General features: G+C 39.2%; 1 protein-coding gene across 1 annotated transcript in view; it reads right to left on the bottom strand.

The window, feature by feature from the left end:
- OLA1 (Obg like ATPase 1) overlaps nt 1-22,760 on the bottom strand; it is an 87,207-nt gene that overhangs the window by 45,685 nt on the left and 18,762 nt on the right. The window contains exon 4 of the mRNA XM_088527044.1: nt 1,301-1,476. Coding sequence (XP_088383170.1) covers nt 1,301-1,476 — 176 coding nt within the window. The remainder of the gene's footprint in view (nt 1-1,300; nt 1,477-22,760) is intronic.

Genomic DNA, 22,760 nt, shown 5'->3' with positions numbered 1-22,760 from the left:
ACAGAACTTACAAAACTCTCAACTTACTAAAATTCCTGGGAAATGTTATTTACCATAAATCCTTCCTCCCACCCTCCTGCTTGTTCCAATTTTCCCTTTTTGTTCTTCAAGACGACGACTGCGTGGATGCTCTTTGGAACCGTAGGTGTAAGCTGCGCAGTTCCTCTAAGCAGCTACAACCATTTGTGAAAGGCAAAAATCGCCACCCACGGGGGCCCAGGGCTGGGCCGACGCGACTCAGAGCTGGGAGGAAGCACATCTGCTTCCCACTGTGCCTTCCACCAAGGCAAGGCCATCCTTGCACCAGGTAGGAAATAAATCACTTTTAAAGCCAGGTGAAGGCTACTATTTATCCAACAGAAGTTACCAAGAAAGTGCTCTTGAACACTGTGCCTGTGAAAAGTGTGAAGATCTTTGAGGGAGACGCTTAATTCCACCTCCTACTCTTCAACTACCAGCTAGGGACAGCCAACCTCTTCTGCACTCCAGCACTGATATGGCAATGCTTTCCTTATCACTTATTATCTAAAAGCCAGAGGGGAAAACAATAGTTTTTATATCTTAATAGCTAAGAACAATCTGCCTGCAAGTTGATGTGCTGTTGTAATAACTAAAGAATATGCTTTGTTCACACCCAGAGATATCAACAGAACATTAATGAAATAAAGACAAATTAATGACTAAGCGACAAAGTGTAGTAGACCCCAGTCAAGTGGTAGTTAAATAAGCAGTTACAAATATATATGGTAATGTTGGTAACTATTATATGTCTCTACTCCACAAAAAGACATCACTAATACTACACTCACTTAAACATCTTTCTGCAACAAATTCAAAAATTAATTTTAACTAGCAGCCTCTGCTTAACATGCACTAAAAGCCACAAAGTACACCCACAGCATGTTATCCAAAACAAAAGCACTTCCCTGGCAGCTACTAGGAACAGTATTTCCAGCATCAGATGAGAATTCAACAACAACAACAACTCAGAAGTGACTACTGAACTTTGAATTCAAACCAAACCTTTGATGCAAGTTTGACATTGGCAAATCTCATAAAAAGTATGTCAGCAAAAAACACAATTAGCCTTACCAGTGTTAGCTTATGCTGTCAACAAAGCAAATAATCTATTGTAATAATTTTACAAGTCAGTATAATACTTAGTTTAAAATAAAAATAAAAATCAGAATAGTGTTTTGCAATATACATGCAGGAGATGACAAATTAAACACCACAATAAAAAAAAGTAATACAGGGACTGCTTAATGGCTTTTTTTTTTTTTTTTTTTTTTTTACTTACATACTCAGGTTTTAGTTTCTTGTCTCCTCCTCTCACAGCTACTTTTTCTAGCTTGTCTATACCTTGCAAGATCAGCTCCTCATCTTTAAGTCTTAGCTCTTCATGTATTATTTCAATGTCACGAACAGGATCCACACTTCCTTCAACATGAGTGATATCATCATCTTCAAATGCTCCTAAAACAGAAGAAATTTAACTTACGTATTACGCCAAAAAGACAGGAAAAAAAAAAGTATATATTTACAACAGTCTATTTAGTGTCACAGGCACTTGAGATGAAAAAGGAAAGCCAGCAAGTGTGTCCTCCCACCAGCACACAGGCATTACCTGCAGTATTTTATACCACACAATTTCAATATATATGTTTATTTACATATTAACTCCAAAATCCAAAGAATTGTATAGGCATCTCCAAAGCATAGTACTCTGGCATTCTAGAGAGCACTTAACAAGTTCAACACTCTTAAAGAGTTTTCTCCTAAATAGGAACAGACTAGAGCACCCTCCCTAAAATGGGTGCCTGTGCTCACCTATAAGTAGCAAACGTGGGAACCAATTCAAAATTGTAACTGCTAAATACTTTGATACTTACAATAATGACTAAAAGACCCATGGAAAGAAAACCTTACAAATCATCCTGGCAACCCTCCCTGTCACCAACTTTATGCATTAAATAAATAAATAAAATTAAGAAGTTCTAGACAAAGAATTCTGAAGTTCTGAATGACTCTTAGTGTTTCCAAGGGAAACGGGGCTTAGAAAAAAAAGCCCTGAAATCATCTGGCAGACCTCTTCCCTGTTTCAATCTACTTTATCACTGTGGTTCTGACGGTGATTAGATAATGAACCACTCAGACACACAATTTACACAGCAGCTAATTTCATCGGCCTGATTTGAGGGTATGGTTTTTAGGGGGCCATCAAAGAAGCAGATGAAGGTGCATTTGTCATATATGAGTGACAACCATTCACACGATCTGAACAAAATGGTGCTGGCCCTTATTAGAAACACATGCTATTATCACATATTTAAAGTGCAGTTGAAGCCATAATTTCAAATTGCCAACTGGAAACATAAGGGTAAAACAACCAGATATTACTGAAGCATGTGTGCTGACTTCATGCCCTTCTGAAGACAATCTGGCAACAAAATTCAGCTAGAATTTAAATTATCACACAAGCACCATCACAAAAAAGAAGAAATTCAAAAATCAACAAATATATTTAACATAAAAATATCTATTAACAATTTGGAACAGTTTATAACTTATTCCTAGGATCAATTTTCAGGCTATTTGTATGCCTTACAAATCCTGTCACATAATAGACATGCCTGAGAAATAACCAAAGACTCTTATGTTCACGTTACCAAAATAAAAGCAGACTGATTTTACAGGAAGAAAAAGCATCACATTTTTTGTAGTAAATGTAACACAGAAGGGCTAAATATGAACAATTCCTTAATTCTACTGACAACCCAAAAGTCTCTCTTGTCATGTACATTTAAATATAGTCCCTTCTCATAACTTATTGAAAATAGTCATTTTAGAAACACAACTCTACATTAAAACACTTGGTACACAAGTTAAAAATATTGCTCAAATACAGTCAAATATCAAAACCATCTTCACGTAAATTTATGAAAAGGCTATAGAGAGTTTCCTCCCCCTGCCAGCTCCCTCTCTCCGAGGACCATCCAGGAGCTCTCCTGGAGCACCCTTCGCCTTCCTCCCATCCTTTCCCACATGCCAAACCCAGGGATGGGAAATAGGCTGCCTGGGTGAACTAGCAGAAGAAAACAGCATGTTGCAGATCTGATCTACAAGGGAAGAGCTGAACAAAACCTAGAACAAGTGGGAAGCTGTTCCTGTAAAGATGCAGAAGTCCTCTCCCATCTTCTTGAGTAGTAGGTATTCAGCTAAACTGTGAAGTTAATCTCTCTCCTTTGCATTAAGAAAAAGTCCATCGCTATAAAAATAAAGCAATGCATTTTCTCTCAGCCTTCTAACACATGGATATTCCAACCATTCTACTAATGTTGTTCTTCAGCTCTTCTCCACGTGCTTACCACCACCCCAGCATCCATGCTGCAGCTGCACTGGCACAGGCAGCATCAGCAAGGGGCCCCCCTTGCCTGCGACTGCAGCTTAGTTAAGAAAGGAGTCTCTCCAAGAAGCTGTTGATAGCCCATGTTTCTACGCAACAATTTAGCTTTGCGTCCTCCTCATCTGTTTCTTGATTCTTCTTATAGAAGAAGTGGAGACCAGTTGCATATTCCATTAAAACGCTAGATATTTACCTTAAATTTTCAAGGCTACATTTAGAGGATCTTTTGCATGCACAAAAGGCCCATAAACTGGACTAAATGTCCAGGTTTTGGTGCAAATTGAGGGAGTCTTCATGATAAGCAACAGCTATTAAGCTTTACTTGCAAATCTCTTATTCAGGATTTCACAATATTGATTTCAGTTATCAACTTAAAACAGATGAGCCTCTTAAGCCAGTGGTTCAAAGATATCCAGGTGTGTGACAAAGGGATATTCAAAGAGGGAGAAAGAGTGAGATAGGAAGAAAGGAAACATGAGAGCAGAGAGAGAGCAGAAGAGCAAGGGAGCAAAAGGGAGAGCACACATGGGAGAGCACATGTACGGCAGAGACTACAGCGACGGGAGAGCCTCTGTTACAGCTTCATCTCAGCATCCACGCAGGCTCCTGTGGAGCTACGCCAGCCTCATGTTTAGTTTTTTATATGCAGACTATCACCAGTCACATTTAAGGATTCAATTCTGCAGATATTTTTATTAAAACAAGGTAAACCTTTTAGATAGGAAAGGAGTAAACATAACACAACAGCATCATTCAGTCTGTGACCCTGACAGCCCCACAGCTAGTGACTTAACCTCAAGTCACCATAAAGGAAGAGCCTTGAAGTCATGAAGAGTAAATTCATCCAGTTCACTCTTCTTGCCAGTAGCCCCAGGTCTCAGGGAAGGATTTTTCCTCGGCTGTGGACATTACTTGGGCTTTTGGGGCCGAGGGCACAGCGAGGCAGCCGGCACCTTGGCCTGCAGCTGCGCAGCAAGGACCGTGCACAGGGAGCCACTCTGCTAGTGCGGGCAGGGCCCCGCGGGCCCCTGCGGCGAGTCCACCTGGCCAGGACGCTTCCTTGGAGAAGGTAACATATAGTAACAGGGAGGAAACAAAGAACCTTTTAAAAGCTGCACTTAAAGTAACGCAGTAATAGCTGGCTCTGTCCCTTTGCTTTCAAGTCATGCTGGACTACAAAGCTCAGGAAAACAGTGTGACCAGTTGAAGATGAAACTGGGCTCACTGGTATTTCCCCTGCGGAAGGGCAGAGCTACCTATTTGCCAGGTCCTGATGGTGGCAAGGCCATAGAGTACAATAGCTTTTCTGCACATGCACAAGGAACAACAGCTAAGTATGTATATAAACATATAAATATGTATACATCACGGCAGTAACAAGTGTCACCTTTTAAACCGTATCATCTAATGGCATGCACATTTCTTCCCACTTCTTTCAAGAATCAGCTTCAAAATTCTTTGACAAAATTTACCTCTCAGCCTCCAGAGATTTTTGCATTGCTTATGTTATACCTGTCAAGATCTGATGACTGTATGTTATGTATTCATCTGAACAGAACCACTACACTTAGTTACAGGCTATCATCAACCAATTCATTCTCTTGCTAAAATCAAGTCATCCAATTACTCCTTGACTAATCAAGGCTGTTTTGGCTTTTTCTTTTTTCAAAAGGTACTCAACAGCATAAACAGTTCACTTACAAGAAATGGAAAGGGGCTAATCAGCAGAATTATTGTTTTGCTGCCACAATTTGCAGTATTTAAATGTAGTTGCTGATTGGACTGCAAGTTTTATGATATAGCATATAAAACTAGTTTGACATGAAAACGAAGCTGCTTATAGCCCAAACTTTATTGTTTTTATCTGCTCCAAGCTGCCACTGAGATACTAAAAGTCAAAATAACTCTACTAAGACTATCTTATTCTGATCCTAATTGCAATTATGGAAATTAATACATATCTTCAAGATTAATTTATATTTGGTATATCAGTTGCTTCGTTTCTCTAATTACCCTTATCCTTAAGGCAAAATTGAACAAAATATTTGGCTAACACAAAGCACCCCATATCAGGGTTTTCATACTGTGTTCATCTGAAGAAGGTAAGTAAATGTGCTGGAGTGTGTGACGCAGTGAGTAATTAATAGTTGTATTTAATCAGAACACGAGCTGAAATTCCCACTGGCATTTACTGAACGCACCAACCTTTCCTGTTGAACAAGCTGCAGGCCAACGCTGAATGAGCAAACCAAAGCCGGGCCCTCGGCAAGGGCCCTTCCTCCCCGGCCAGCGCTCCCAGCTCCAGGAACGTCCCGGCAGGAACTCACGCCGGGAGAAGTACCCGGACACCCGGTGGGACAAAGGGAAACACAACGGGGCAACCTGGCGGCTGGGGAAGGAAGGGCAGGAGACACATGACACCCCTCTGAGCTATCAGGTGAAACAGGACTAAAAAAATGTTTAAAATATATATAATATCAAGTGCCTATCTTTAGAGTGGTGTGACATGCTATCGTCACCCTTATAAAGATTTGCAAGGAAAAGCATACGAGCATTTTTGACTCAGGTATATAAAATGTAATAACCTTTGACAATTGTATGTTTTGCTCTGCATGATCCAGATTTTAAGAACAAAGAATACTACACAGCTTCTTGTCTCTGACAGTATGTTAAGTGTGGCATGTGCTAACAAAGAATCCACAAATAAAGTAGGCTTAGTATGTTTTCCCTTGCAAGATAATTTCAAGTACTGTAACACAAACCTAATATTCTTCAAACAGAATATTTTTCAGCTCAAGAAGGTGCACCTGTCTGTCTTCAACACAGGCAAAATTAAGTACAAAAAAGAACAAAAATAAAAAAAAGAAATAAAACGCCATAGTAAACCTTGACTTCTGAAGAAAGAATTTTTTCAGACGTCTTTGTGGCTTTGTTTTGTGCCACAGCCCTTTAAGTTTTGTCTTCATAAAGCCCTAACTGGTTGTAATCATTTGCAGTCTAATTGTGGACATTTATCTGCTTTTCTTATGCATAGAACATAGCTATTAAAGCTGAATGGTGATGGTGTGAAGTATAGGTTAAATTGGGTGAAATTAAAGCAAATTACTCTGCGATGTGGAACTCTGAAAATAGAAACCGCCAATGATTTGCAACCCTCTTGATGATCAGCTTCACAGAACCCTAAATGACAAGAAAACTTACATATTTTAAAGTTAACTAGTTTTTTTTTTTAATAATATGTATAAATTTATTTAAAATGCAAGCAGTCACTGTGGCAATAATTATTTTGTTTTACTTGCACTGTAGTAATGCAAGAAAAGGTTTTAATTCCCATTAAAAACACTTGTTTTTATTCTTAAGTTCAGCTGATTTTCAGTAACAGGAAAACAGTTCAGAATACTAGTTGCAGCATTAATTACTTTGAACACAACGTTACAGCTCACGCAAAGCCTATGGCCGCGTGCTCCCAGGACAGCGCCTGCAGCTGCCCTGGGCTCTCCTGGCCAGGGCTCTGCTGTGGCTCAAAATCAGTCCTTGCCCTTGCAAGACAGAGGCAGCCACGTGCACCCTGCTGAGCACCAACACGGCACTAGTCAGGAGGGTGCAAATCAAGCACCTTTCCCCCAAAGCCTGCAAGGGCAGCTGAGCAGAGGCCCGTTCGGTATCAACCCATGGGGAGCGTGTGGCAAACAGGAACAGGCCTCTGTGCCCCAGCACGCACTTGGTGAGCGCGGGCAGCAGCAATACAGCATCATAAAAGATGCCTCTGGTTTCAGCGTCTTGAGCACACAAAGAATTTACACTTGCATAAAAGTACTTGTCAACCAAGCACTCCATGAGGTCAGTGCCGGATATGAGGAGTCTAACAAGGTCCGCCAAAAAACTAAGGGAAGCAATTCCCTGAAGGCCAGGCAAGTTTGCAGAAGAAACCACAACTCTTTCCCAGCAGCAGTTTTCACTGAAAGAAAGATGTTACTGAGCAAGTAGTTCTAGTGATTTTATCTACAAAACCCTGTTCCAGAGTTCTTACACTTGAACCTGTATGACAAATATTAGTGATTTATTTCTGATGCAAAATGTGTTTACCTGCCATTGCTCTTTCATCCTGGCACCACTGGGATATAGTCAACACTCCACAGGCAAAGCCTTCTACCTGCTGAGATTTGCTATCAAGTCGGTCACACTGGGCAAAAAACATTATTTGAAATCTGAACGAATAAATCTTAGAGCCCTTCATGCCTCCATTCGCAGAGGGCTCACTCTCACTGCCCTTGATTGCATATTTGAAATACTGCCACTGCACTGTCCACTGCACTGGGTTTGGGAAAGAGCCCTCAGTTATTCTTCCATAGGATATTCACACAAACTTGCAACACACGCTGCCAGGGTTGCATCATGCAGCAATTTGCATGGATTCACTATTGCAAGACACCAGTGTAAAACTTTGCGATGACAACACATCACAAACTGTTTAAAACAAAGAATTCCCCCCCCAAAAAAAAAACTAGTCTTTGTTCAGATTTTTTCCAAAACACAATTGTGTCAATTGGAACAACAAGAGGAGTTTGGAACCTAGCCTGGATCATTGCAAAATTTCCAAAAAAACAAAGGCTGAAAAACGCTAACATTTGTTTCGGAGATGAGGTCTCCCGTCAACCTGAGCTCAGCAACATTTTGCTTTATTTGCCATTCTGAGCGCCCTTCCCTTCCGCACAAAAGCCTTGCAAGGAGAACTGCCCACGACCAGGCGCCTCTCTCCACAGCGGCAGCCGCCGGCGGGCCCCGCGCGAGGCTCCGCGCATCCCGCTGCTCCCGAACGGCGCTCACGCAGCGGCCACGGGGCTGCATCCACGCTCTGCAAAACAGGCCCCACGCAGCAGCAGCCTGCAGAGCAGTTAGAGCAGGGGGAAAAATAAGGCACAGCCTTTGACCTTCATTCCAGAAGCAAACAGGAATTCAGAGGAATCCCTTCCTCAACCCCACTAAACAGCTGTCTTCGTATTCCTTGGCAAACCTGAACCTTTCAAGTGATCTTTCAGGAAGAGCCACATAAGATATCCTATCTTTATTCAATAAGGCGGTGGTGGAGACAAGCAGCAGAAGTTTCAGGTTATACAACCACCAAAGGAAAAACTTCATGCATTAAAGGCTGGCAGAACATGCCAAGTCACCAAAGGCAAACATCTACAACATTCACATGCAGTGACAACTACATTCAAACACACTACTGGCTTTCAGTGATGGTTCTTATCATTAGAGAAATGAAATAATGAATAACACTGAGTCACATTACCTTCACCATCACCATCTACGTGCTGCATTTTACCTCCTTTTCTTTTGACCAAAGGTTTTTCTGGGCAGAGTCTTCTGCTTCATGACTGCACATTGCCAGGCTCTATCATGACAGTCTTCACTATAACACTCGGGGGTCACCATAAGGAAAGTGCTGCCTTTTTAAGGAAATATAATTACACGGGTCAAGAATAGCCACTGGCAGCCAACAGTAGAAGCTCACATGGTAATTTTATCTGGTGTCAAACGACCAGATAAACTGCCTATGAACAATTAAAATATTTGCTACATACCTGGGTCACAGACTGATTATGCCAGAGATGCAGAGATATGAAAAAACCACACCACACACAAACTCTGAAGTTTTCATTGATTTTGATACAGCACAGCATAGTGGTTACCATGCCTGTACTCCTACTAGACCCATACAAATGCTCAACTCTGCAACAAAGCCTAAGCTGTTAAATGAAGCCCATCTGGGCTCCTGTGCACAGCCAGCTTAACTCACTCCATTCTGCGTTCTTCAACATGAAGTCTTTGCAAAATGAGTCTTTGTAAAAATACAAACAGCGAAGGAACACTTCAGTGCGGCACAGAGCATAAAATGACAATGCTCTGGGAACCCACAAGGAAGAGGATTAAAAGAATAATGTCAATAAAGCATCTTCAAAAATATTTAAAGGGGAATCTTAAACTAAATAAATACCTACACAAAACTCAGTAACAAAAAGTTTCCAGCTACAATAGGTTACCTAACAGTTCCCAAATATTCTGAAACTTTAATTGAATCCTAAATTTTATTACTAGAAGTGCTGTAGATAATTACAAACAGCCAAAACATTTAGGTGATCGAGAGGCAGCTTGTTCCGCACCCATTTGGTACGTGCGGGAAGCGCCCTGCAACACGAGCGGAGACGTCAGAGCGCCAAGAGTCTCCTGTAACGGAGCAGCCCTAGAATCGCAAGGAATTTTAAACAGCACCTGAAATACTGAAAATAAAAAGTAATATACAATTTGCATCTTATTTCATGCTAGTTCAGAGAGTTTGCAATGCTTCCTGTTCAATGTTCAAATCTTGTTGTAACATGTAGCAAATAAAAAATAAAACTTAATACTCGTGTGTATTAGCCCTTTCCCTCTTAAAAACTAAAAAGCAAAAACACAAATAAAAGTCACCAGAGCAGCAGAAAGCTGCTTGCTAAAACGCTAGCTGACTACTAAGTCCACAAGAAGTAAAGACCTTGTTGTTCTGTGCACTTTTTCAATGAAGTCATCCCTAACTCCCTTGCTTTTCTACCCAGTAACATTTTGCTTCAGAGACAACTGCGCTCTGGAATAGTTCACTGAGTTCCGTAACTATCTGGCACCACCTAGTAGCCACCAACCTCCTCTTTACTAAAGCCCATCACAGAAACCATGACACGAAACGCTACTCAACAGACACACCAAGATGTTCAGTAAGAAAAACTACTTCATGTGAAGTTAATCAAACAACAGCTTCATGTTGAAGTAGATATTTATAGTTGTAGTAACTAACTAATTTTACCATGAGCAAATGCATTCCCAAAAACGCACCTCGAATGTGTGTGCCCAGGTAATTTTAAGAGTTAGTTAAGAATCTGCCGGCAAACTTTAATAATAGTTTATAAAATGCATTGCTATATACATGTATGCAAACAGTTTGAGTGTATTCCTTTTCATTACTCTTTTGATCTTGGACATACAGGGTGAATTTTTTTTTCCCCCCCTTTTTTTTTTTTTTTCTCCTCTCCCTCCTCTCTCTTCTCTTTCCCTCATCTATCTGAGCACAGTGCCTGGTAGCCCCAAACATTCCTTGGGGCAGGGGTGTCAAAATGAATATACTGAGGCTACCTAATTCTGCTCCCAAGCTGTGACTCAGTAGAAATCTCCCATTTCCAACATGACCACTCCTTTAATCTGCAAATAAACATGAACGCGCAGCTCCACCATCCTGCTCCTCGTAAAATAAACATATAAACATGATACTTTTGCAACATCTAACCACAGCTTTTCAAGCTGAAAAGATTCCTCTCCTCTTACTTTGGATGTCAAATCCATCACAGGAAAAAAAATGTTTTTTAAAAGACTTCCTCAATGAAGCAGTTCATTTGTCTGCCATTTAGCTCACTGTATTTTTACAAGCACCAGACTGAGCAGACTATGATTGAGAGAAGCCATCTTATGCACATTGCTGTTGTCCCACATCATTCAGAACAAACCTTTTTAGATCGTTAACTACCACAGGAGTGCTGATTACACAGGCACCAGCAATTTCCTAACCAATGACCACCTGAACAATGATGTGTTCAGCTTCTCAGACCCTGAAGCCTTTCAAAGGTGAATCATTTCACAGTTTGGAACTAGATCTCCATAGCAACTTCCCTTTGAGGGTTTTAGAATCACCATCCAGTAATTCTATGATCATCAAGCTCAACCATTCCCAATGGTTCTTTTCACAGCAGATGGAAAAGGAAGCCTTGAAATTTTACAGTCTATTTCAAGCAATTCATCTGGCAGCCTATTAGAATTCAAAATATTTCGACCTTCAATCACAAAGCATGTTATCTGAAGCTGTGGTGATCTCAAGTCAAGACAAGCAGACGTTTTAGTCTAATCATCCATGATGAGAAGAGACTGACAAAAACTCTTAATTCAACCACCATCAAAATGCTTATTTTAACTGCATGAAAGTCTTTCAACAGGCAATGAAAACACACCATGTACCATTTTATCACAACCTTCCATTCAAGGGAAATATGAATTCTGAATATTGGCATGGATCTTTGCACTCCCCGTCTGCTTCTGAACAAATATCTGCTTCCTAAAACTCAGCATAAAACCAATTTCACTACACTATTTTCAACAGCTGTCAAGAAAAATGATGGAAGCAACTGCAATTAAACTTCCCATAAGTGAGTCTAACAATGCCATAAATAAGTTACTGATGGATCCAGTTAGTTATACGCATCCTCTGAAAAATTAAAATCGGTCAAGTCTGAGAAATACCAATTAAATTATGAAAGCATAGCACTGGTTAAGATCTTGAAACAAAGCTGTTTCACGATAATCATAATCAGAGGGGGTTTAAAGTTCTTTTTTTTTTTTCCTCCCCTTCTGTTCCCAATTCCCAACCCGATTCCCTCTGTTTAGAGTTAAACAAACATTTTTTCTTGTCTTAAATGTTTCAATCAACCACGAGTTTCAAAATAACCACAAGTACTGTCACGGGCACAAGAGCTTTACATTTGAAAATCTTTGAATCTAATAGGTGAATTTTATCAGCATCCTTAAATTCAAGTATTTTTAAGTTTCAGTTATATTCTGCCTTCTGTGTTAATAGCAGGGGACGTAAAGCTTCCTTTTTCCCTCCAAAAATTCTCTTTCCCAACCCCCACATAAACAACTCTACAAGACTTTTAAGTGCAACTTCAGAAATACTTTAGCTTTGTTAGTATGTTTTCAAAGTATAGGACGAACAGTAAGTTCAGTTAATTAAAAAAAATGCTAATTACCACTTAGTGACTTGCGATACTTAAAACACCAGCAACTAGAGCAGAATGTCCTCACTTAAAGAATCAACAAAAGGTCCCACCCAAATCAAAGCCCCCCATCCAGTATAAATCATAAAATAAAGGAAATAACATCTGTAGACACAAGAACTTTTTTGTTGTTGTTGTAAAATGCAACATAAATGCTATTTTCCATTGAATCAAAAACCTCATCTTCACAGTTCCTAGGCACTTAGTTAGCTGCGACAGCAGCTGCAATTGAGACCATCTCTACAGCACTTAAAATGCCACATTTTATTAGGCTACTGGGGGACCCTCAGCTGACCTTATCTTTCTAGGCATCCACATTGTTGAGCCACATTGCTGCTCCACTTCAAAGCAAAGCTCCTTTTTTTTAAAAAAAAAAAAAAAAGAGAGAGAGAGAGAGAACCTTGCAAAAAAAACCTAAAAGATCTTAAGTACAATGATTTACCAACTGCTAGTTTGCTAGAGTTAATATTTTGGGGGAAGTCATTTTGAAAACACTGCAGAAAAATAGAGAAAACAATCGAAACAGGAGGACAAGGGAAGAAAGGAGCACAGCATAACACAGGATCCATCTCCATATATTTCCACCATTTTCAAAGTTGGTTCATGGTCTATATAGCTTCTTATATTGAGCTTCTTGAAGATCTGAAGAGAAGAAATATGTGAACATAACCACAAAACTTAACAAGGGATGAAGCTAGAATTTAAGATCCAGTAAAGCAAATGGAAAAATCATGCATCGACTAAAAATGTAAACTGTTTATTTCTATCTACAACTGATTGAAATAAATACTGATTTTATTCTAGCAATCCAAGAAAGAAACAACATGGAAACACTCCTAGGTATTTAAAGCACCCTCTCCTGCAACGACCAGAGATGAAGACAATTATACAAGAACGATATTAAAATTCTTAGTGGTTTCCAGCATTAGATCAGTTACGTCAATGGCTAATGCAAAAATTACTTTAAATATCTTTCTAAAGAAGACAAAGAAATTATAGGATACCTTTTTACAATACTAAAAGAAAGTCTCCTCACAAAAAAACTGTCAACTTTTTCATTCTGATATGTAAGTTACTCAGATTTGTTATAAAAAGTTTTACTTCATCTCTGTGATGTAGCTTACTTTTTTTGACTACTGACCAAACATAATATTACATAAACATTAAAGACAACCTTTTATTTACCACTGTTTTAGCATAAGTTTTTTTATTGAGCTGTCCATGGAGAACAAGTTATTACAAATTTTTCCAATTAGATTGCCATAACCACAACAGTGCTTAATTAGATGCAAAAAGACAGAATTACATACATATAATTTATCTATTAGCAATGCAGCTATTACTAAATTAATTTGAACAGGGGTTTTAAAAAAAAGAATTCTTAAGAGATCATATGTAATAAGCGAAGATTTTGCATTGCACAATGTAGAATTAGACCGTCAGGCAAAAGATGCCTATTAGTGGCATATACATAAGTCATCCAAGAGTTATATCTCTACAATCTATTATATACAGTTATGATCCAAAGTACTTTTGTGGTATTTTATCAGATTTTTCTTGTAAATATTAATTTTAAAATCTAGAAGACAATTTTTAAAATAGTCCTTATATATCAATGAGACTGGATTCTTCTTCCCAATGTCCCCAGCATCATATCTGCAAAACCTGATCTTAAATACAGTAGTCACACGTATTAGCTCAATGTTTAACAATCTCAAATAACCTTAAGTTTATTTCATAACATATAATCAAGCAACATATGGTAATTAAAGCATACCGAAAACAGCAGTTACTAGCTAATTAACATTACAGAAACACTTTTCTTAGTGATAGAAAAAGACAAAGATGTTATAAAGTACAGTAGTATTAGGAACAATTTGTTGCAAGCCTTGTTTAAGGCAATCTAAACTTCAGTTTAGGAATTTGAGGCTGCTATAATCTATGAATTAAAAATCTCAGTAAGCTACGTACAATGTTATCATCGTAGCAAGTGACTTCTGTCCCAATCTGGGGCAGAAAGCAAAAGACAACTCTGGCAGTGCCAGCAGCACTTAGAGCTCAGGGGAAAACAGCAGGCCAGGCAGCATGGCCTCTAAATGCACCATTCTATAATAGCAGAAGCTGAACATGCGCAGCTCTATACTGTCAATACGAATCATAGAATGCTTAAGGTTGGAAGGGACCTCTAGAGGTCATCTGGTCCAATCTTCCTGCACACGCAGGGTCACCTAGAGCACGTGGCACACAAACACTCACACGAAGTCCCCAGAAGTCAAGCAGGCCATCAGAAGAAAGTCTTCCTTGCACCCTGAAACACGCATCTTAAAATACTGCCTCTCTGATAAGAAACACAGGTGTGAAATCTAAGCATTTTGAAATATAATCGGTACTGATGTGATCTTGCCCTTCATCCGAGTACTGCCTTTTGAAACATCAGTTCTATCACGACTTTTTTCAACCTAAGTTAGTCAAAAAGTGCTTTGAGAAATATTATCTTAGTCACCAATTCCAGTACATGGCATTCTTTGTTGCAGGTTTGGTTTACAGTTCCCTGACAAAGCAGGTCTATAAGTCATTTTTAAACAGATACAAGTCCTCTCTATTTCAAAATATTCTCGTTTCCGAAGAAACCCTCCAGAAGATAAGGACCACACTGGCCAGCACTTCTGACAAATTCTGGAGTTCCCTTCCTATCAGCACTTATATCTATACAAAAACCTTCCTCCAATTATTGCAGCAAGGTTTCTTGAAGCCTTTCCTCCAAAGAGCTATCCTTAGACACGTCTCAGAACTTACGCTATCCTGAAGATGCTACCATTTCTATTAAAATATACATAATTATGTCAGTTTCTAAAACTCAAATTCCGTAACTGGAGAATACTGGATAACAGTGCTTAAACTCTTCCATATGACATGGAAGATGGGACTGAGGGAAAAAAAAAAGTTTTAAAGGATATGAAAAAAGCAGGCAACATTTAAGAATACACACAGCTGCCTCAAGCACTGTTGGTGCAGGACCAGCCCCAGGCAGGAGCCAAGCACCACCACCACTGGGGCATTTTCTTCCCTTGTCGCCTGCTCTCCTGCGACCTGCAGGAAAGAGGGCAGAAAGGAGCAGCCGCAGGCAAGAGGAGCTGCCCTGGCAGAGGCCCCATCGCCTGCAAATTGAAAGAGGAGAACCTGATGGAAAAGAAGATCTGTTAAAAGTTATACCCTGCTTCTTAGTAAGTGCACGCCTTCCAGACAAATTCAACTTTGTTATGAAGACATAGTTTACTGTTATTTTTCTTCCTTGTTGTTACACCACTTAAGAAAACTATGCCTACCTTTGTACATAATGAAATGTTGTAACTCAAATTAGATCATGGAAAAAAAAAAAAAAAAAAAAAAAAAAACACACACACGCATAATATCACATAATACAGAAAGAAAACCTGACTATCTCAGCTTCTTTCCTTTCTTTTGGCTACCCTGTTGTTCAGAGTTTCAGCAAAATTCCATACAGAAACTTCAAAAAGATAAGAAATACACCACAAATCAACCGGAGACTTTTCTGTTATAAAGACATTTGAAGGAAGTACAGCTACTGCAACGGTATGAGAACAGGCCACATTCAATTATCAACCATGCTAGTGTTTACTTAATGCTGATTTTTCAAACAATTTGTTTCTATGAAATATTTTTCTGAAGTTTCAAGATACAGCTCCAGAAGAGAGGCATTTCCAAAGGCATATAAGGCAGTTTGTTTCTATTTTATCATTTAGTTAAGAGCACTTTTTTGTTGTTTAAAGAGAAACTGATAGGCAGTGTAACTAGGAAAAAAAAATGTAACATGAACAAAACCTGGATTACCCTTTGACTATGCTCTAGATCTCAGTGAAAAGTCAGAAGTCTGATCACAATAATTTTCTTTGTGGTTTGCTGATTACTAACCTTAGCAATGTTCTTAAAGTCATTAAAATCATCTGTTTTGTTTTTAAATGTGCTTTTAGTTACCGGCTTTCAGTTTTCAACACAACTTTGCTGATAATATTACAATATCCCCTCCGAAGAGAGGCCTTTAGTGCCTTTTCACATTCCTACAAAATACCCGGCCTCACGCTAAGATGCGGCTCCCCTCTCTATTCCTGCCCGCTGCAGTACTCACATGCCCAGCTTACATCTCTGTTTACTCATCAAGACATGAAAGTTGGTGGCATTCAGCGCATGTGAGACTCATTTGAGCATTCAAACTGCACCATACAATCTTTTCCCTAACCAAAAACTTCCAAAGGTTTCTTTCTTTTAAAGATACTGAATATTGTGTGCTAGCTATAGCAAAATATTTCTGTTCAATACTTGTGTAATACAAAAATAATACACATCCACATAATTGCTTGTTTTGAAACACAGAAATAATTATCTGTTCTATACAAAGTTTAAACATACCAAAACCAAACATAATCCAATGTTAGTTTTCAGATTACAAGTGTTTTCCTACGGTGACCTGAAATGTAGCCCCCCAGTTTGCACCAAACTTAACCCAACTCAATACTGTAATCCAAAACAATTTTTCTATAGCCGTAGTGGTCACAAAGTCACCTTCTTGCCAAGGCATTTTCACCTGTCCTCCTGAGCCTGCAACCCAGTCAGTGCTTCTCCTGTTTGCCCTATAGGGTAGCAGTGACACTTGCCACAAGGTCAGAGCTCCTGGCCAGGAGGGCTGAGGATGGGCTCGGGACGCGCGGACGCCCGCGGCACAGGCGGGTCAGACCCGTCACTGACCCTGCCCTCGTGCAGCTCCTGGCTCCCCACTGTCACCGACCACCCCGCGGATCCCCATGGAGAACTGCCCGGCCGCGCCGGCGGGAAAGCTGCCTGACCAGGAAAACAGGAAACAGCAAGCACCAACCCTTCCACGCATCTAGCTCTTCAACAACCAGGCTCAAATACGGCGAGCACAGTATCGTAGCTTGACAACACTACACTGAAGCGAGGGAGAAGAAAAAATTAATATTAAAAACTTTTAAAAGGCTTAGGATTTCATCAAAAAATAGACTATTTCTGTATATTCTTTTCTTGCGTTAATCACGGAAACCCTGTTGTGGTTTAGTGAGCAAGATGCTTTGGCAGGTGACTCACCGACTCAGATTGAGGGGTACCTTCCCTTTGCTCTCGTCGTGCTGCAGGCTGCAATAATGGCTAAAAGCAAGTCTAGCCGTGGTATTTTAATAGCTTCTGTACAAAAGAAAACACACACACATAACAAAACTCCAAAACTCAGAGTGCAATCTCATTCCATTAATGCTCAAAACCACTCACAGCAGAAACCGGGGAAAAAATTCCAAAAGCGCAGCAATGTATTAACGCTGTTACTTTGTTTCAGTATGAGACAAATAAATTATCAGGAAACATTTTCTCTCCTTCCACTCAACAGAATGCACACTTTTAAGTGATCAATTAAGTGATAAGCTGAATTATTTATTTTACCTAACATGTAAATATGTAATGTTGCTCTGCAAACATAATCGATCCAGCTTTATTTATTTTTCCATATATACTTAAAAGTTTAGATCTAGACCATGCCATCTTTATTCACACTGAGCAGACTTCAACTGCAATCCATTGAATGCACATCAAAAATACAGTGACAAAATAACAGAATCATGCCCTATAATACAGTAGTATTTCTAAAAGTCATTTTTTGCCTCTTCCTACTTACTTAAATGAAAATGCCAAGTAAAACAACAATAAAACATATGGCAAGGATGAGTGCATGAATCCTTAATACATGAGTTGGCAGCTTAGAAGGATAGAAATGGAATAATAAAAAAATATCTCAACTTGTTAAAGAGCTTGCTAAATGTGTATCAATGTAACAGCATCCATGAAGCACAAATACTGAAATAATCCTATCAAAGTTAGTGCATGGGTAAAGACTATTTGAGTACAGGTCTATTTTCCAATGTTGTTCAACATGGCCTTTAAAGCCCCTTAATATGGAATTAGCTGAGACAGTTCTGTAATCATTATTTTACTAAAAGATATTTTTCACTTTATTTGTGGATTGAGGAATTGTTACACCTTTATTATTATCTATGTTCTTCAAATCGGAACTGAGACCATATTTTCCATATAGCTAAAATGTATTTAAGAGATGTTATTCTATTAGTAACATTACGTGGAATGAGACAGCAGACCTGTTGCAATCCTAACACAACCAACATATGCAGAACACACACTGATTTCATTTGCTTCATTGAACTCTACAAATTAAAAATAAATAAATACATAAATAAAACTGTGCTCAACAGTACAGATTTTGAGGATACGGTGTTCTTTTTCAAAAATTTCTATAGGACTGCATGTCTCTTAACAGAGGAAAAGACAAGTTAATCTTAAGAAATCATGGCCTACACACACAAAAAAATCTTCCCTTTCAGAAGACATGTAAATAAAAAACAGCAATAAAGAGTCAGATTTCACAGATCAGGTGCTTCCAACAGGCATTCAGTAGACATCTTTATAGTCATTAGTGCAGGAGGGCCAGAACCAGAAAAACTTGTGTGTTTTATCAAAGCTGGGGTTTGCTTTTGGCTTTTATTTTAAACAGTGTAAGCTTGAACTATTCTATTATGTCCAAATGTGTTCCTATGGAACAAGCTGTGTCCTGCAGTCCAGATCATAAGATATTGTGTCTGTTGCAATACCATTAGGTGCCGTTAATTTGTTATTTGCAAAATAAGTAAATAAATAAATAAAATAAATCTAAGGCCTAACATGTATTTATATATATATTAAAAAAAAAAAAAAAAGTATGAGAAAAGCCTTCCATAAAGGGGAACAGAGAAGGATTGGAGGAGGTGGAGACAAGAATGGGACACAAAAAGCACCTTTTTCAAAGACTGTTCAAGGCAAAAGGGACATGTCATATTAAATAGTAGTCAATAGCTGCATGCAATCAGTAAACAAATTCAGCTCTATGAAAAAAAAAGAACTACATCACCATTTAGTGGTTGCAATTTAGATTATTCTAGCGTGTAATACTTTAATTGTATAAAACAAAGCTGATGTCACAAACACAAAAGAACTTCTTGCAAAGCAAGCACCACAAGTAATTTTTATGCTGCCACTGATGGCTGACAAGTGATGAGCACTTTGTTCGAATTTATACACTTAGGCAGCTAAGGCAACAGGTGGCTTATAAAAAGAAACCACTGAAAGAGCTTTTTAACTCTTCATTATCAAAATCTTTATAATATGTTTTGTCAGAATAACTAACTCTAACCTCTACAAATAAAAGCTCAACATGCTAACTACAAAGGAAGCATGTTGCAGGGAAAAAATATAATCTCAGTAAAACCAGGCACAGAGGAAAGGTTTGGATCCCACTGCCCTGGGGACACTCAGAATGCAAAAAAATACCCCACATTTAACAGAATTTGTGTGTGTATACATACACACACGCATGCAATCAACGTTAGACAACAGACTTTGTGCTTTGAATATGAAACGATAGCTTAATATTGTAACAAACTTGAAAGGAAGTTTTTCCTTTCAAGTCTCCAAACGAACTGCAAGGGTGATACTTCTCAGCCACTGCTTGATGCAGTTTTCGGTCAGGAGCAGCATAACAGGATTGAGGTTTTTTTGCTTTGTTTTTAAATAAAAAAAATAACTGCACAGTCCAATTAAAGTTTTTTGTATTTATGCAATAGTGAGTTTAAAAACAAATAAATAGTCCATGATATGGAAAGTTCAGAACAACACTTCATATTTTCATTTAGGTGCAAAAGATTTCCAGGCAAAATAAAAATTACTCTTTAAAGATACAGCTAATTCAGGCTAAAATTTAAAATAAGATGACTTGTATTAAATATTTAGGATAAATGAAAAAAATAAAATAGATAAGCTAAGAGGGAGAAAAATGCAGTACAGATACCAAAACAATCCTTATATTCTGCCTTGTAATTAAACTATGAAGCACCCATCTGTTTATGATTATCAAGTTCTAGTGTTTGCTGGTTTTAATAGATTAAACACACATGCCAAGATATTAGACTTTTTCCTCTCCATGGCACTTTCACCATACCATCCCCAACAATTCAAAAAGGACATCTCAGTATTTCCATCTTACTACACATATATTCAAGTTCTACGGTGACATTCACTGAATTAATCTTTCTGCTTAATGACACTTTAGAGCACTTCACAGCTACTAAACGCAGGATCTTGCGCCAGGCACCTTTCAGATTTCCTCTGCTCCTCGAGTGTTTCCACATTTCTCCGAAAGCGAACATTCCCTCCCTCCCCAGTAGCCTGCCCTCTCACAGCTTATACACTGCCCCCTTTCTCCAACTCTTTCACACACTTCACTTCTCATTCCTGCTGATATTTAGTTTTGAAACACCAATTTTCAACTCAAATTACCAAAGCTGCCTGCATAAAAAGAACCAGAAAGACTCGAGGAATTGTTATCTTAGTAACAGCTATCTCAGTAAGTACTGACATACAAATCTGTATTCAAATATACTTTAAAAGTTCAGCTAATAAATTGAACTTAAGCTACCAAAGTTCTTGTGCTGTCCTTATGGGTAGAAAAACTTGTCTGACCGGGTGGACTGAGCCCTTGGGGGCAGAGCCGGGATCAGGGCAAAAGAGAGCAGGGCAGATACTTTGTCTTCCTAGAGCGGAACCACTTCTGCCAGTAGTTTTTAAACACTCAAGGACCTCCAAAAGTAAATGTATTGTGGAACACAAGGTGTTTTAAAATCGTTAGGTAGGCACTAGCACTAGTAACATGTTTTTGTATCAGGCAAATATGTGACAGAATGTTTTGATAATAATAGCTATGTAATATGGCAATGCCTGGAACATTAAGACTGACCTGCCTTAGCACATCTAAAAGAGAAGTTCATCAATAAATCTCAACGGGGTAAGTCTATTTCACATAGGATTTTGGTGTTTCAAAACCTAGTTTCATTCCAAAAGGAAACCTCTGCCCCAAAAATGTTTAGGGTTCCAGATTTGGGGCAATCTGCCTAGAGAAAGTGCAGCAGCCCCCAAATAAACAGGCTGCCCAGGAATGACCAGAGAGGATGCCAAGAAGCCGGAGAGGCCAAGCCAGCAAGAAGCCTGGTTTCAGGGAATTTCATCAATACTCAACTATCTCAATGAAACCTTGCTAGTTGTCCAACAAGCAAATTTCACTGAAAAACAGTTTGATCAAAATTTCTTTCTTCCCCCAACAGGCCTCAATACAGGCAGTAATGTTTTAGGTTTTAGTCACAGATGGCTCAAATAAAAGGTTTTCTGCAGATGAAGAACCATTCTTGACTTGATCTACATAAAAGACTGATATCAATGAGAAATCAAGGTAAGCCAAGTAGCAGAAGTTTGAATGCAGCTCCACACAAGCGGAGCTGCCAGGCACAGGGCCTACACAGGAGCGTTACAGATGGCAATTTACCTCATGTTGGGTGTGCGCGGATGGGAAAGCCAGGCAATTAGGAAGAACTTAATTCACCCATTCTGAGCACCAGGAGTCCTACTAGTCTAAAGGGAGAATAAAGCTTATTAGGAATGTATATATAATAAAGCATTTTCACCAGTGTATTTGTTTTCAGAATATGCACCAAACACAAGCACTTGACATGACCCGGTTCTTTTCAAATAAGAAAGTGAAGATACAGCATGAAAGACCAGGTAGCACATGGACCATCACTACTCTTCTGCACAAGCACTTCAAGTATATTTTATGCATCTTCAACAAACTTATTCCAGATTTTTTTTTTTTACTTAATATTTGCAAGATTTTAGTGCTTTTAAACAGCTCCCAATTTAGGGACAGGAAGATTAAAAAAAAAACTTCAGAGTAAACCTCTGTCCTGCCTCAAGACACAAAGCCATACCTCTTGTAGGTCTAGCAAGAGCTGACTAGTTTCCCTTCATCTGGAGGTCACCAGTCCCACGGATGACACTTTTGCAAGTGCTCTTTGTCTATTTTAACATGAAGCCACAATAATTAAACGAGCTCTTTCATACTGACACACTCGCACAGCCCACTGCAGTGACCGCAGCGATGCGGGGTGGTGCGGAGCGCTGACATGACCGGTGCCAGCCCACGAGTGCCAACACCTAACTGCTCCTGCTGTTCCCATGCTGAGCGGGTCTCTGAGCTCAGCTGCTGCAGGCAGAGCGGCTACCTTCCTTACGAGAAGTCCTTATGTGCAAGTCAGCAAAGATGAAGGTTCTTCCAATAACTTCACATTGAATGTTCTCATGAAAAATCAGCTTGGGTAAAAAATAATAATAATCCCTTGCCTCTTTTGGGAAGGCAACCTTCTGACTTTGAAGCCAGAATGCCCTCTCAGTCTGCAAACTATTCGCATTGCTGATACAGTTGCTGCAGCTCATGCAGTGATGCTGACCAACATCTGCCCACCTACCTTTTTCTGTCCCCAAATTCGTGCAAGGAATTGGTTTTGCCTTTTCTGACATGACATTCCTCCAACCAAAGGAAA

This window comes from Tinamus guttatus, unplaced genomic scaffold (genome assembly GCF_059628265.1).
Source record: "Tinamus guttatus ecotype Peru unplaced genomic scaffold, ASM5962826v1 Tinamus_guttatus_pri_ptg000260l, whole genome shotgun sequence".
Lineage (NCBI taxonomy): Eukaryota > Metazoa > Chordata > Aves > Tinamiformes > Tinamidae > Tinamus > Tinamus guttatus.
This window is presented reverse-complemented; position numbering and strand designations above follow the sequence as displayed.